The 13,828-nt window shown below is 54.5% G+C and overlaps 2 protein-coding genes across 4 annotated transcripts in view; both read right to left on the reverse strand.

The window, feature by feature from the left end:
• SLC5A2 (solute carrier family 5 member 2) overlaps positions 1-7,087 on the reverse strand; it is a 14,302-nt gene extending 7,215 nt beyond the window's left edge. For both annotated transcript variants that reach the window (XM_006070367.4, XM_025275371.3), the window contains exons 1-4: positions 2,418-7,087; positions 1,798-1,869; positions 1,617-1,721; positions 410-574 (exon numbers count right to left, since the gene is read on the reverse strand). In XM_006070367.4, the coding sequence (XP_006070429.4) occupies positions 410-574; positions 1,617-1,721; positions 1,798-1,869; positions 2,418-2,543 (468 nt within the window). In that variant the 5' untranslated portion in view covers positions 2,544-7,087. The remainder of the gene's footprint in view (positions 1-409; positions 575-1,616; positions 1,722-1,797; positions 1,870-2,417) is intronic.
• Positions 7,088-7,233: 146 nt separating this feature from the next.
• Positions 7,234-13,462, reverse strand: TGFB1I1 (transforming growth factor beta 1 induced transcript 1). Of its 2 annotated transcripts, none has more exons than XM_006070373.4 (11): positions 13,319-13,462; positions 11,907-12,007; positions 11,731-11,783; positions 11,494-11,636; positions 11,134-11,221; positions 10,912-11,017; positions 10,600-10,794; positions 9,008-9,181; positions 8,623-8,704; positions 8,158-8,306; positions 7,234-7,931 (listed from the first exon to the last, which is right to left on the reverse strand). In XM_006070373.4, exons 1-11 carry the CDS (start codon positions 13,329-13,331, stop codon positions 7,665-7,667), a joined length of 1,371 nt encoding a protein of 456 aa, XP_006070435.1. In that variant the 5' UTR covers positions 13,332-13,462; the 3' UTR covers positions 7,234-7,664. The 2 variants fall into 2 exon arrangements, with proteins under 2 accessions (XP_006070435.1, XP_006070433.1); XM_006070371.4 differs by lacking the exon at positions 13,319-13,462 and adding an exon at positions 12,949-13,195.
• Positions 13,463-13,828: the final 366 nt, after the last annotated feature.

The following is a 13,828-nucleotide window of genomic DNA, read 5'->3' on the forward strand; positions in this document are numbered from 1 at the left end:
AGCTGAAACTCCAGTACTTTGGCCACCTCATGCGAAGAGTTGACTCATTGGAAAAGACTCTGATGCTGGGAGGGATTGGGGGCAGGAGGAGAAGGGGATGACAGAGGATGAGATGGCTGAATGGCATCACTGACTCGATGGACGTGAGTCTGAGTGAACTCTGGGAGTTGGTGATGGACAGGAAGGCCTGGCGTGCTGCAATTCATGGGGTCTCAGGGTCGGATACGACTGAGCGACTGAACTGAACTATGGCTGTAGCCCCAGAAACTGATTCCTTCCAGGCCCTGCCTCCATTACGGTTGTTACAGCAATTGTTCCTCAGCTGCGCCCCCTCGGGGGCTTTCTAGAGACCTCCACTGGGTGGTCCCACCCTTCCAGGGGCCCATTCCAACCCACCAAGCGTGTTTACCGAAATCTTGGTGAAGATGTACAGAAAAAGCGAGAGCAGGGACAAGTAGAGGCGGATACGATGGCCGCCGAAGCGCTTGCGCAGGTACTGCGGCATGGTGATGACGCCTGCGGTCAGGTACACTGGCACGAAGAGCCACCCAAGTAGCAGGACCACGAACAGTGCCTGTGGGCACAACGCGACATCGGAGGGTGACTCCCCGCCCAAGATCTTGCTTTGAGCCCGTCCCCGCCCCCAAGGGGTCTGAAGAACCTTCCTCTCTTGGGGAATATGCTACTCCAAGGCAAGGTCACACCAGGGCCCCAGAGGACACAAATACAGACGATGACCTTGGGCTCTGGGCTTTCTGGACAAGCTCTTGATACTTCGTTGGGCCCTTAACTACAGCCCTTCTTGCCTTCCCAGGCCATGACCCCTGGCCATCTCTCCCAAGATGACCCCTAGACTCCTCCTCCTCCCACCCCCAGGACCTGAATCCAAGTACAGACCCTTCAGCCCAACCCCAGCCTCTGCCTCCCCTCTCTTTTCCACCCACCCAAACCATCTATCCTTCAAGGCTCAGCTCAGAGGCCTCCTCCTCCAGGAAGCCCTGAGCTCAAAGCCCTGATCTTTCCAAGTCTCCGAGGCAAGCCTCAGTCCCAGAGCTTCCTCTCCTGCCCTTTTCTGCAAGGGGCTTTCATTTGGCTTAAAGATGCTCACAGGCCTGCTTCGGAGAGTGTCAGAAGAAGCACTGTACCAACTTTGAGACTGTTCACCCCATTTCAGAGAGGAGTAAATTGAGGCCAATGAGGGTGTGGCTGGTTTAGGCTCACATAGCAATAGTGAATCAAACCACCTGCCATATCCCAGTATTGAACACTATTATTCGTGTGATTGGTTTTGTTTACCGCCATACTATGATCAACTTTGTTATTAAAACACTGCTTACTAACAGACTCGTTCCTATGAATTCAAGCATCTTACCCCCAATGCTGATATGATCAGCTAATACACCTCCTCTAGACCTACCCTTGCCCTGATCCTGGGATCTCCCACCTGCTTCTGCCTCCAAGCTGGCTGCCTGAGCATCACTTGAAGCCTAGCCTCACAGCACATTTGGGAAGTCCCAACTCTGGTCTCACACCTCCACCTGGAGCCTCTCCACGTGTGACCCTTCCAGGTGTTCCCGGGGTGGGGAGTGGGTTATTGGACAAAAGGAGGGACTCACATTCCACTCAAATCCAGCCACCGCCAGGCCGCTTGCCGCACCGGTCCCTGCCAGGCCCACGAAGTGGCCACTGCCAATGTTGCTGGCGAAGAGAGAGGCCCCGACCTGGGTGGCCAGAGGTGGGGGTGAGCCACGCTGTTTCTACAGGCCTCCTCCCGCTCCACAGCCCCGCCTCTCTCACCGGCCACCACACCATGTTCCGTCCCGCCAGGAAGTAGCCGCCGACGGTGCCTCTGTTGGTTCTGCACATGGACTGGGGGTTGGGAGTGGGGAGAGGCCTGGGTTCGGGGGACATCTTTGGACCTCATTAGCCTCCTCAACACATTCCTCAGCCTTGTTCCAGGCTGAATATTAACCAGCATGCAGCTCCCCTCATGATTCCCACCCGACCCCACCCCCAGCTTCCTCCCAAGACACAGATCCACCCAGGCCCTAACCCAGCATCCAACTCCCCAAGCCCTACTGTGGCTAGATGGGGCCTGACTTTCCTGTGGGCCCTGGATACAGGTTTCTGCTCAGCCACTTGTTATGTAGACAGGGGAACAGAGACCTCATTTAGAATGCTGTCCCGATGAAAAGCCACTAACCCCTTAAAACGAGTCCAGCCCCAAAGTGGGCAGACAAGGTGTGAATGAGTGTGGACTGGGCCGCCCTGAAACTATCAAAAGAAGAATTACTTGTCCCACACCGGGTTTCTCTCTCAAAGATCCAGGCATCCTTCCCCTGCCACACACAGGGCTCCCTGAGACTTCCCCCCAGGCTCCAGAAGCGGGGCCCTAGCAACATCTCCCAGCTTCTCACCCACAAGCCGACGCCGATGACCAGCAGGAAATAAGCAGCGATGACTAGGATGTCAGCAGGATTGTCAATTAGAGCCTTCTGTTCCCCCAGCACTGGTGCTGAGCCTGCCTCTGTGTGCTCCTCCATTCTGCCCAAGATCTGCCCCTCAGGGCACTAGCCCCTGGATTCCCCCCGGGAAGGATTAATGGTTACCTTGGGGGCAGTGAGCCGACAAGTTTCCCCGCTCCCCAGCTTTGTTTAGCTGAATCAGGCCTCACAGAGGCTGAAGGCTGTGGTCCTGGGGAGCTGGACACTTTCAAATTCAAGGGTATTCCCCTTCCTGGGCCTTAGCCCCTGCCTATTCTCCAGAGACTTGGGCTGAAAATGACTTCTTTCACTGGTTAAAAATGCCTATCCTTCAGCTTTGACCTAGGGAACCTGGCTGAGCTAGCCCCCCAGTTCAAACTAATTCAGAGGAATCATTTTCTTTTTTAAAAAATTGATTACAAATAATTTTATTTATTTATTTTTAGCTGTGCTGGGTCTTCGTTGCTGTGCAGGCTTTTCCCTAGTTGCAGCGAGCAAGGGCTATTCTTTGTTGCGGTGCGCAGGCTTCTTGCGACAGCTTCTCTTGTTGCCGAGCATGGACTCCAGGGTACTTGAGCTTTGGTAGTTGCTGTGTGTGGGCTCACTAATTGCAGCTCCCAGGCTCTAGAGCGCAGGCTCAGTAATGTTGGCGCACAGGCTTAGTTGCTCCATGGCATGTGGGATCTTCCTGGACCAGGGATCGAACCTGTGTCTCCTGCATTGGCAGGCAGATTCTTTACCACTGAGCCTTTTTCTTTCTTTTTGAAATATTTATCTATTTGGTTGTGTCATGGGATCTTCGATCTTCCTTGCGGCATGGAGGATCTTCAGTTACAGCATTTGGGATCTAGTTCCTTGACCAGGGATCAAACCCGAGCCCCGAGTCCTGCCCCACTGGACTGCGAGGGAAGTCCCAGGGAATTATTTTCAGACTCAAATCTGACAGTGACACTCCCCTGCTCAGGAAACCTCCAGAGCTCTCCATCAAACCCGGGAGGAGGCAGGAGCCTCTCATCCTGAGGTTTAAGGCCTGCCATGCCCTGACCCCTGCCCACACTTCTCCTCGTTCCTCCACACCAAGCCCAGAATGAAATCACATTTCCTTCCCATGCCCTTGCCCTCCCCAGCCCCTGGATTCTCATACCCTCTGAACTTTTCTATAAGCTATGCCTTCTTCCTGGAACGCCCCCCTGCCTCCCAAATGGCCAGCCCCTACTCAGCCTTCAGTGCTCAGCCCATGGCATCTCTTCGGGAAAGACTTCTCTGACTTTCCTGACACAGTTCTGAGCACGTTGTGTGGACCTTGCCTGGATCCAGATCTGTCTTCCCAATAGACCAGCGACTCCCTCAAGAGCAGGAGATGATCAGATTCATCCCTGGAGTCCCATTGCTCAGCACAGGGCTGGACTCGAGAAGGGAATGGCTTGATAAATAGACACCCGCTGCTCTATCTTTCTAGAAGAATTGCCCAGACTTGGGTGTCTGATTATGGTAGTAGGGTTCATGGTGGAAATGAGAACAGAGAATAATATTTTAGGGGAAGGTGATGAGTTGTTTAAGGAATGCCTTCATTATGGTCCCTTCAAAAACAGACTCTAAGATGAGAATTGGGGTGCAAGAACTGTATTGGGGAGCTGATCACAGTCAGGGCTGTGAAGGAATGAGGAAGAGAGACAAAGAAAGGAGAAAAGCCAGTAAAGGGTGTGTTGATGAAAAGGTTACCACTGTGGAACTTCCCCGGCGGTCCAGTGGCCAACACTCTGAGCTGCCAATGCAGAGGACCTGGGGTTCGATTCCTGGTCAGGGAATTAGACCCTGCATGCCACAACTAAGACCCAGTGCAGCCAAATAAATAAATAATTAATATATAAAATATTTTTTAAAGAAGTTACCCCTTTGACAATCCCAGTGGGGACCCTCTGAGACACTGTGGGGAACTCACCTCAGAACTGACCCCCAGGAACCACAGAGCTGGGATAGTTATTCACCAATCCCTATCTCTAACTGGCTGGAGGTTCTGAGGCTACAGAATCCCACCCACCCAGGACCTCGTCCAGACAGAAACTCAGGGAGCATCTGGGGACACTGAGGGTCTGGGAAGTGTCTGCATATGACTTCCCAGATGGGCCAGGTGGATACAGGCAGGACACCCACAGTATCTGCTTCAGCAGGTGATGAATTTGAAGTGTCTGGCCAAGTGGTCCAGTGGTTAAGAATCCACCTTGCAATGCAGAGGACTCAGGTTCCATTCCTGGTCAAGATCCCACCTGGTTGGGTGGCATAAGATCCCACATGCCATGGGACAACAAAGCCCGAGCACCACAACTAGAGAGAAGCTCATGCGCCACAACTAAGACCCGACACAGCCAAATAAAATAATTTTTAAAAGTGAAGGGCCAGGAAGAAATCTAGGGGCAAGTATCAGAGGACACATTGGAGTTGTAGGCACTTAAAATCAGATCTCCATGGCTTCCCTGGTGGCGCAGCGGTTAAGAGTCCACCGGCAATGCAGGAGCCGCTGGAGACGTGAGTTCAGTCCCTGGGTAGGGAAGATCCCCTGGAGGAGGGCATGGCAACCCATGCCAGTATTCTTGCCAGGAGAATCCCATGGACAGAGGAGCCTGGAAGGCTACAGTCCATGGGGTCTCAGAGAGTCACACACAACTGAAGTGACTTAGCACGCACACATCTGCCCTCATCAGAGCCTGCAGAGTGCTGCGTGATGTGGCAGCTTGTTCCTCTTTGACCACATCTCCTATGACTCTCCCCTGCTGGCTCTAATCAACCACATTGGCCTTCTTTCCTTTCTTCACATACACCAAGCTCGTTACTACCTCCTGGCCTTTGCACTTGCTCTTTCCTCTGCCTGGGGTGCTCTCCTCAGGCTCTTTGCTCAACCTTCAGTCTCAATGTAGATATTACATATTCACAGAGGCCTTCTCTGATGCTCTGGTTCATGTCATAACTTCTTCCCCACCTTTTCTCAGTTGTCTATTTTTTTCCTTCTCACCTTTCCTCCTTCCCTTCCTTCTTCATTCCTTCTTCCATTAGCAAACATTTTTGGAGCACTTACCACCTGCTGGACAGCAATTTGGACACTGGACAGATAACAGCAAAACAAATGTGTCATTTGACAGACAAGCTCCCAGGAGCTTGCCTTCATTTCAGAAATAAACAAGCATGGGACTTCCCTGGTGGCTCAGTGCTTGAGAATCCACCTTTCAAGGCAGGGGACAAGGATTCCATTCCTGGTCGGGTAACTAAGAGCCCACATGCCTAGGAGCACCTAAGCCCACTTGCTGCAACTACAGAGGCCAGTAAAAAAAATAAATAAATGAACAAGCAACAAATACCTGTTTGCATTAGTGATAAGTGAGGGACTAGGGAGGTGCTATGGGTGGAAACTAGGGAAAAGAACCAGCTTTATCTAGGCCATCAGGGGAGTTTCTGTACTTTATTACACTTGTCATTGCGGTTTTCTTTTTTTTTTCCCCATCTGTCTCTCCTACGAGACCAGGAGTTGAAGGAACATGTTTCTCAGCACCCAGCATGGACCCTAGCACAATATGTGGTCAATGAACTCTTGGGAAATAAACGGCTCAAGACTAGGAGGCAGTTACAAGCCAAGGGATGGACAGCACTCTCCAGGGAGGATTTGTGAAAGAGGAAGAGTCGGAGGCTTAGGAAGATCCAGGAGGGGAGCTTCAGAGAGGAAAGAATCTGGGGAAGGTGATTTGCCCAAAGCCAAGGCAGAGAACCTCACCTTTGGCTCTTGCCCATACCACAGCTGTTCTCCTTGGCTGTTAGCCCCTCTTTGAGCTGGAAGGGCCTTTGGGGAGCCATTGTTTCCAGTCTCAAAGGTCCCTGTAGTTAGAGCAGGAATCTAGGCCCCCTTCTTAGGGAACTGCAGGGTCTAAGATATTGGGCTTAGAAAGACCCCTGGGGTTTGGGGATTCAGATGCAGCCTGAACCTCTCCACACCTAAGAACCCCTGGTCTCACCCTTCTCTGCAGGGGCTTGGCTTGTGTGTCACCTCCTCCAGGAAGCCCTCTTTGACTTCCAAGCTGAGTTAGAAGCCTCTTTCTAGTTTGTACAGCTCCCAGTTTCCCTCAGTCTCCTGACCACCCTAAGTGCCATCTTCTGCCTAAAGCAGATGTTATAAGTCAATACTAATATGAGAGAAGCTGAAATTTAATGGTCAGATCCAAAGGGTGGGAATAAATTGGCACTTTCAAATGGAGCCCCATCTCTGAGGGTCTTTTAAGGGGGTGGGACTGCCTTGATGGCCAAGTGGTTAAAACGGCACTTCCAATGCAGGGGGTGCAAGTTCGATCCCTGGTAGGGGAGCTAAGATCCCACATGCCGCGCAGTGTGGCCAAAAAGTAAAAAAAAAAATTTTAAATTATTAAAGGAGGGGGGGAAATCTGGAGACCAGACAAGGTGGCAAGGGTGGAGGGAGTGGGTACAGATTAAGTGCTTATTTCAAGAATATAAGGAGCTGAAGGGTGGGGGATTGGGGACCGGAAGGTTTGATGGGGCTCCGCTTGAATTCCCATCCCGGCTGGTGGGCAGCCTTCTATACGATCCTGCGCACGTGGCCGACCTTTCCAGCCTCAGGCTCATCTGAAGGGCTGAGGCTGCAGGTCCGGCTCCCGCTGCAACGCGGCGGCCTAGAGCCCGCGGCCAGAGCAGTACAAGGGGCGGGGCGTCGCGACGCGAGCCACTTCCGCGCAGAGACACAGCACCGATGTGACGTGGAATGTGTGTTTATGTAGGTAGAAAAAAGTGCACAGAACAGTGAGGGGCGAGGGGAGAGGGACGTCTTGGCCTGGCCTTGGATTCGTGAGAATTGCAGGGGCCCTCCTCCAGTCCGGGGGCTCCCTCAAGGCTGAGAACAAAGTGAAGGGCTCACGTGGGATCGGTCAGTGTACGGACCCACTTCGGGAGGCGAGTGGCCTTAAGGGTTCACTGAGCCTTTTCTGAACTCGCCCACGGAGAACGTACAGTACCTTCAGGGCCAGTCCCTGCAGTGTGGTGGGGCCTCAAGAAGCCGGGCTGGTGGAGCCCGAAGCTCCAACAGCAAGGCCTTGGGGTCTAGAGAGCCCGATCTTTTGAGGGGGTGGGGGGAAAGGCGAAGTTGTTGTGGCTCCGCTCTCCCGGAGGGGCGAGCCCGGCAGGCGGTCAGCCGAAGAGCTTGAGGAAGCAGGGCTGGCAGTAGGGCTTGCCCGCGCGCTCCTGGAAGGAGCCCTTAGTGAGCGGGCGCAGGCAGAAGGTGCAGGTGAAGTGGTCCGGGTGGAAGCGGCGGCCCAGGGCCGACACGCATCGGCCGGTCACCGGGAGGCCACACGTGGCGCACAGAGACCCGCGCCGCGCGTGGAAATGGTTCTCGCACAGCGGGCGGCCCTCGTGCTCGAAAAAGCTGCCTCCCGAGAAGGGCGCGAAACATTCCTGAGGAAGGGCAACCACGAAATGATGGGTCAGGGCCAACCTACAGACCAAATAACCCCCTTTTGGAGCTGAATAACCCCCCGAGACTCCAGCAGCCCCTCGCACCTCCAGCGAGCATGAAGCCCCGCCTCCCGGGACCCCGCTCCGACTATTAACCCCGCCCCGACTCCTAGTCCCGCCCCTACTGGCCCCTCCCTCCAAGGTCCCGCCCCTCACAGTCGAGTACCCTGCAGACGAAACAGTCCGGATGCCAGAGCGCACTGAGCGCCGAGATGTAGTTGTCCAGAATGGGGCCTTGACAACCCTGGCAGCGCGGCGCGAACAGCTGTAGGAAGTCCCGGCGGCAGTAAGGGCGGCCCTCCCGCTCGTGGAAACCTAGGAGCGGGAACAGAGTAAGGAGGAAGGAAAAGGGTGCAAGGTGGCTCCGGGAGCCCACAAAGATCTGAGACTGGGGGGCCGGAAGCAGCGCAGTGAGAGGACGCAGTCGGTGGAGAGGGACAGGGTCTGGGTGGGGAGCAGAGCGGGAGCGAGTGGGATGGGAATTCGCAGGTGGGATAGGCCGGGTCCCGGAGAGAGCAGGAGAAAATTCAGGCCCGCGAGGATTTCGAAAGTCCTAGTGAGCGGGCCCAAAGGGAGCGGGGCGGGATGTCGAGCGGACCCGCGGCTTTAGAGATGGGAGTCAAGCTCTCACCCTCATCTCCGAAGGGCTCCCCGCAACTAACGCAGCAGAAATGCTCCGGGTGCCAGTGGGTGCCCAAGGCAGTAACCATCTTCTGCGGAAAATGAAACTGAACACTCAGCGTGCCGCCCCCCGCCCCCCCCCCCCCACCCCCCGCCATTTCCTCTCCCTTCCCTCTTCCACCCTGAACCTAAATGAGTGGCTTGAAGTATGAGTTGAAGCTGCGGGAGACCTAAGCAGGAACTTGGGAATCAAAGAGCGCGGAGTCTAAAGAGCTGCGGAAGAGAACCCTGGAAGCGCCTGGGGTGGGGATGGGAATCGCGCAAGTGGATGAGGCTCATCCCACAGGCTCCTTGGGTGAAACAGAGGCGGGGCTTGTGGTCCAGGCGGGGCTCACGTGTCGGATGGGTTGATTGCAGAGGCCACATCGCGGAGAGAAGCGCTCGAAGTAGCACTCAGGACAGAAGGGAGCTCCATCCTTCTCGAAGAAGCTGCTGCCTCCCAGGGCGGTGGAACAGCCACCGCAAACGAAGTGCTCAGGGTGCCAAGCACGGCCAAGCGCCGTCACCACCTGCGAGTTGGGGGTTGAGGCGGGGGTCAGAGTGGGCCTGGGGCTGCCAGATGCCCAGTGAGCCAAGGTTTACGTGGCACTTTTCACATCTTATCTCTGAGAAGTCAGGATGAAGTATCGAATGTCCAAGTAACTCAAACCCAAAGCTATGGAGATTTAAGCCAGCTTCCAGCACAGTACCTAGGGCCCACCATACTTTCTGTAGGCCACAAAAATGTTGTAATTTCTTTTAAAATTAGAAGAAAAAAAATAGCTAGAAGAAAATGACTAAATATATATTAATGTATTCATCTTCACTCCAACTGTCATAAAATGCAATTTATATATTTTTTAATGGAGGAAGGGGCCCATGAAGGTGAAAGTGCTTAGAAAATTCATAATGTCACCCTGCTCTGCTGAGATTGGAAATTCTCACCAAAATGGATGGCGGTAGGGCACTTTATCTAGCAGGAGGATCTAGATCAACCACTGGGCACAGTTGCCCATAACATCTGCTCAGTCAATAAGCCAAGAAATGGAGCTCCCAAACCAGACTGGTAGAGGAGAAAGTCTTTGTGGGTCCTGAAGAGATGGTGGGTGGAGCCAATGAGGCTTTTGTGAAGATTAAATGAGAGGGGGGACTTCCCCGGTGGTGCAGTGGATAAGAATCTGCCTGCCAATGTAGGGGACACAGGTTTGATCCCTGCTCCAGGAAGATCCCACATACCTCTGAGCAACTAAGCCTGAGCACCACAACGACTGAGCACATGCTGTAAAGCCTATGAGCCTCAACTCCTGAGCCCATGGGCTGCAACTACTGCAGTTCTTGTGTCTAGAGCCTGTGCTCTGCAACAAGAGAAGCCACCTCAATAAGAAGCCTGCACACTACAACGAGACAGTAGCCCGAATCTCTGCAAGGAGAGAAAGCCCACGCACAGCAATGAAGACCCAGTGCAACCAGAAACGAAATAAATTGACTAATTTAAAAAATTACATGGGGGTTTGTAAAGGAGCTAGCATAATGTCTGGCACACAGTAGGACTAGAATAAATAAAACCTGGGTTGGAATTCTTACTCTGCCACTCACTTGCTCTCTGACTCACAGCTTCAATTTCCTCATCCGCAAAATATGAATAACAGTAATACCCACTGGCTCTCAGTGAAATGAGTCTATAGGTCTCTGGGCTTCCCAGGTGGTGCTAGTAGTAAAGAACTTGTCTGCCAAAGCAGGAGATATAAGAGATGCAGGTTCGATTCCTGGATGGGGAAGATCCCCTGGAGGAGGGCATGGCAACCCACGCCAGTACACTTGCTTGGAGAATCCCATGGACAGAGGAGCCTAGTGGGTCACAGTCCATAGGATTGCAAAGAGTTGGACATGACTGAAGTGACTTGGCACACATAGGTCTCTACCCCCTTACTCACAGAGCTACACTTACTTGCCCAGCAATGGGTTTATTGCAGGAGCCACAGAGGCCCTTGGCCTGGGTGGGAACGCCACGGCGGCTGAGGTCAGACTGAAGCAGCCCCAGCATGGTGTCCAGGCTGCCTTTGTTGGTGGGCCCTGGTGGGGAGGGGGCGTCCTCACTCATGGAGCTTGGCACTGGTGGTGGGGTGGGCCCTGAGGCTGGAAGCTGCAGTAGTGAGGACAGGGGAGTTGAGTCAGCAGGGCAGCATGTGTGAGAAGGTCTCAGATGGGTCGAGAGCCATAAATCCATAGTGGTCTACCCCGCACTCCCTGAGTAACTCACATGGTTCTGGACACGGAAGTCAGAGAGTGAGGCCATCAGTCTATCTAGCTCCAGGGTGGCTGAGGTGGCTGAAGGCTTTGGGAGAACAGGGGAGGGGCTGGGAGGGCTGTGAAGAACACAACTTGTGTCAGCTCAGAGTCTCAGGGTAACACTTCCTCCAGTAACCCCAGCATCCAGAACTGACCACCTCTTTCCCAACCCTGCCAGCTATGCCAGACTCACGGGCTGGGCCTTTTCTTGTCCTCAGACTGGTCCTCCTTCTGCTCCCCTGCTGTCTCCTTGCTAGATGGGAACTGAGACATTATTTCATCTGCAGAGAGGAGAGAAGGGCACTGGGCATGGGGCCATGTGCTAGCCTCCTTCCCAGTTAAGGCTCGCATCCCTTTAGCTGCTACCCTGGGAAGTCTATGGGCTTCCTTAGTGACTTGGACAGTAAAGAATCCATCTGCAAGGCAGGAGACCCTGGTTCAATCCTTGGGTCAGGAATATCCCCTGGAGAAGGAAATGGCTACCCCCCTTAGTCTCTGCCCAGCCCTGCCCTGCCCCCCATCCCATCAAGGCTTGTCCCAGTAACCCTGGTACCTGTTATGTTGAACTGAGTAGCGTTAAGTTCCTGAAGCAACCTGTCTAGCTCACAGAGCCCCGTGCCCAAGACACCGCAGGAAGAGGAGAATGGAGGGGTGGCAGGGGCTGCAGGCTTCGGGGACCGAGGCTTGCATACCGTGCTGGGAAAGAGGGTGGGAGCTTGGGTTCAGGGGTGGGGAATACAAGCCTGAGTCTTAATTGGCCACCCCATCCCCCCATCCCCAGTCTTCTCACCTGTACAGATGGTCTTTGTCCCCGGAGGCTCCTGAAGATTCCCCAGGCCCCATCTATAGAGAAGGACATGTATGTGGATGATACGCCCGTACTCTGCCCTACTCAGGCCCGGGTTTCCTTTCCTCTCACCAAACCTGGCCTGAGTGGTTGTCCCTCTCCCCAGCATCTGAGCTCACCTGTGTCAGAGGAGACGTGAGGGGCTCTGGGGGCCGCTCTTTTAGAGCTCCTGACCTTGGCATGTGTGAGGTTGTGGTCTCCAGGTCAGATAGCAGGGCATCTGCAGGGAGAGGCCGTCAAAGGTGAGAGGTTGAGAGGTCAAGGTTAAGGCAGAGACAGGGCCTTAAGAGATCAGAGAATAAGTGTTCTAAGTGGGCAGTATTTGAGGAGGACAGAAGCGAGTATTAAGAGTAGAGGTCAAGAATCAGAAGAAATACAAGGCAGACCAAGGGCAGCAAGGACTATTTACGGTCACAATATCCCACGTGGCTTATCCTGAGAGTCATTTACTAATTCATCTACCTGACTCTTTAATTCTATGAATCTTCGGTAATACAGTCAAAATTGGCTCTTTACTGGAGGCAAATATGGCTCCACCCCAAATTGCTCAATTGGCTGTATGCCTGACACCTGCTTTCTGATTGGATGCTCTTTCTGCCACACCCCCTACACCTAAACAGGCCCCTCCCAGCCCTGGCCCACCTCCAGATGCCACTGGGCTCCACCCTATGCACCTCATTGGTGAGTCTGCCGGGACCTGCTTTCTGATTGGTTTTTTCTTCAGTACCAGTGCTCGGTACTCATTCTGAGCAGCACCCCCTACCGCAGGGTGCTGGAACTCCTTCTCTCCACGGAGCGCACTGCCTTCCTGCCCCGGTTCCAAACGACAAGGGAGGATGAGATGCGTGGGTCCTCCTTTCTGCCCCAAGTCGGAGGGACAGACAGCACACCCCCCTCCCCCAACACACACAACCCAACTCTCCCCGTCTCCATCCCCAGATCCAGAATCTGAACTCTTTACCTTTCAGAATTTAGAAGTCCCTGCCCCTTTACTCTGCATCTCTGAGCGCCTTGATGGAACCCTTAACCTCTCCCTGGCATCTCGGCACTCTATTATATTTACTTTCTGCCCCAAGGACCTGACCCTACCTTATTTAAGGGCCCTTAACTCTTTCGTTTCCCAAACCCTAGGGCAAGCCCATTTTCTTCTCCAGAACTTACTGTCATAGTCTCCTTTCCCGACTACTTTCCCAGTCCCTGGACCCAAGGTCCTTTTAACTCCTCCCTTCCCAGAACTCCCGAGCACAGGCGCCCGCAGGCTCTGCACCTCCCTGCCCATCCATATGCAGCCAGCGACGGGGGAGCGAAGTGAAGGAAGAAGGGAGGGAGCGACCAGTCTGGCAAAGGCAGGAAGGGAGCGGCAGGAAGGGGGACGTGGAGTCGGAAAGGAGGCGCCGGCAGAGACCAGAAGCGAGAAGACCGGGAGGCAGGGATGGAGAGATGCCGGGAGTGCGAGGGGGCCCCAGGATGGGGAAGCGGGTCCAGGCAGTGGTGAGGGGCTTGGGGACAAGGGGACCCGGACCCCACTCACCCAGGTCCTCCATGACGGGGCGCGGGCAGACCGCGCGGGGCGAGCAGGGCGGGGGCCGTGTCCGGTGGGGGCGGGGGGCGGGGGACGTCCGGGAGCTGGAGGCCCAGCCGTGACCATGTAAGGAAGCCGGGACCCGCTGGGATAAGGCTGGAGGGGGGCCGGGGGGGGTGGAGAGGGGGAAGAACGGGAGAACCCGGGGTGGGGGCCTGTAAGGGAGGGAGGGCCCCGGCCCACCCAGGCCCAGCCCGCCTGCCTGCTGCGCAGACGGCCACACCCCAGCCTTGGCCTCAGCTGCAGGGAGCCCCAGGCGGCCAGAATCGGAGTAAGAGAAGTGGCTCCTCCAGAAAAAGCCCGGGATCCTCTGCTCAGTGAGACTCTTAGACACAGAATGAGGCCCCCAAGCCCACCTCCCCCCATCCCCAAAGTTAGTACTTTGAGTCCTAGACAAAGCTCCTCTCCCACCCCCTGCTATTCCCAGAAGATTGCTCTAGACAGAATTTTGGAGTTGGA

This window comes from Bubalus bubalis, chromosome 24 (genome assembly GCF_019923935.1).
Source record: "Bubalus bubalis isolate 160015118507 breed Murrah chromosome 24, NDDB_SH_1, whole genome shotgun sequence".
Classification (NCBI taxonomy): Eukaryota; Metazoa; Chordata; class Mammalia; order Artiodactyla; family Bovidae; genus Bubalus; species Bubalus bubalis.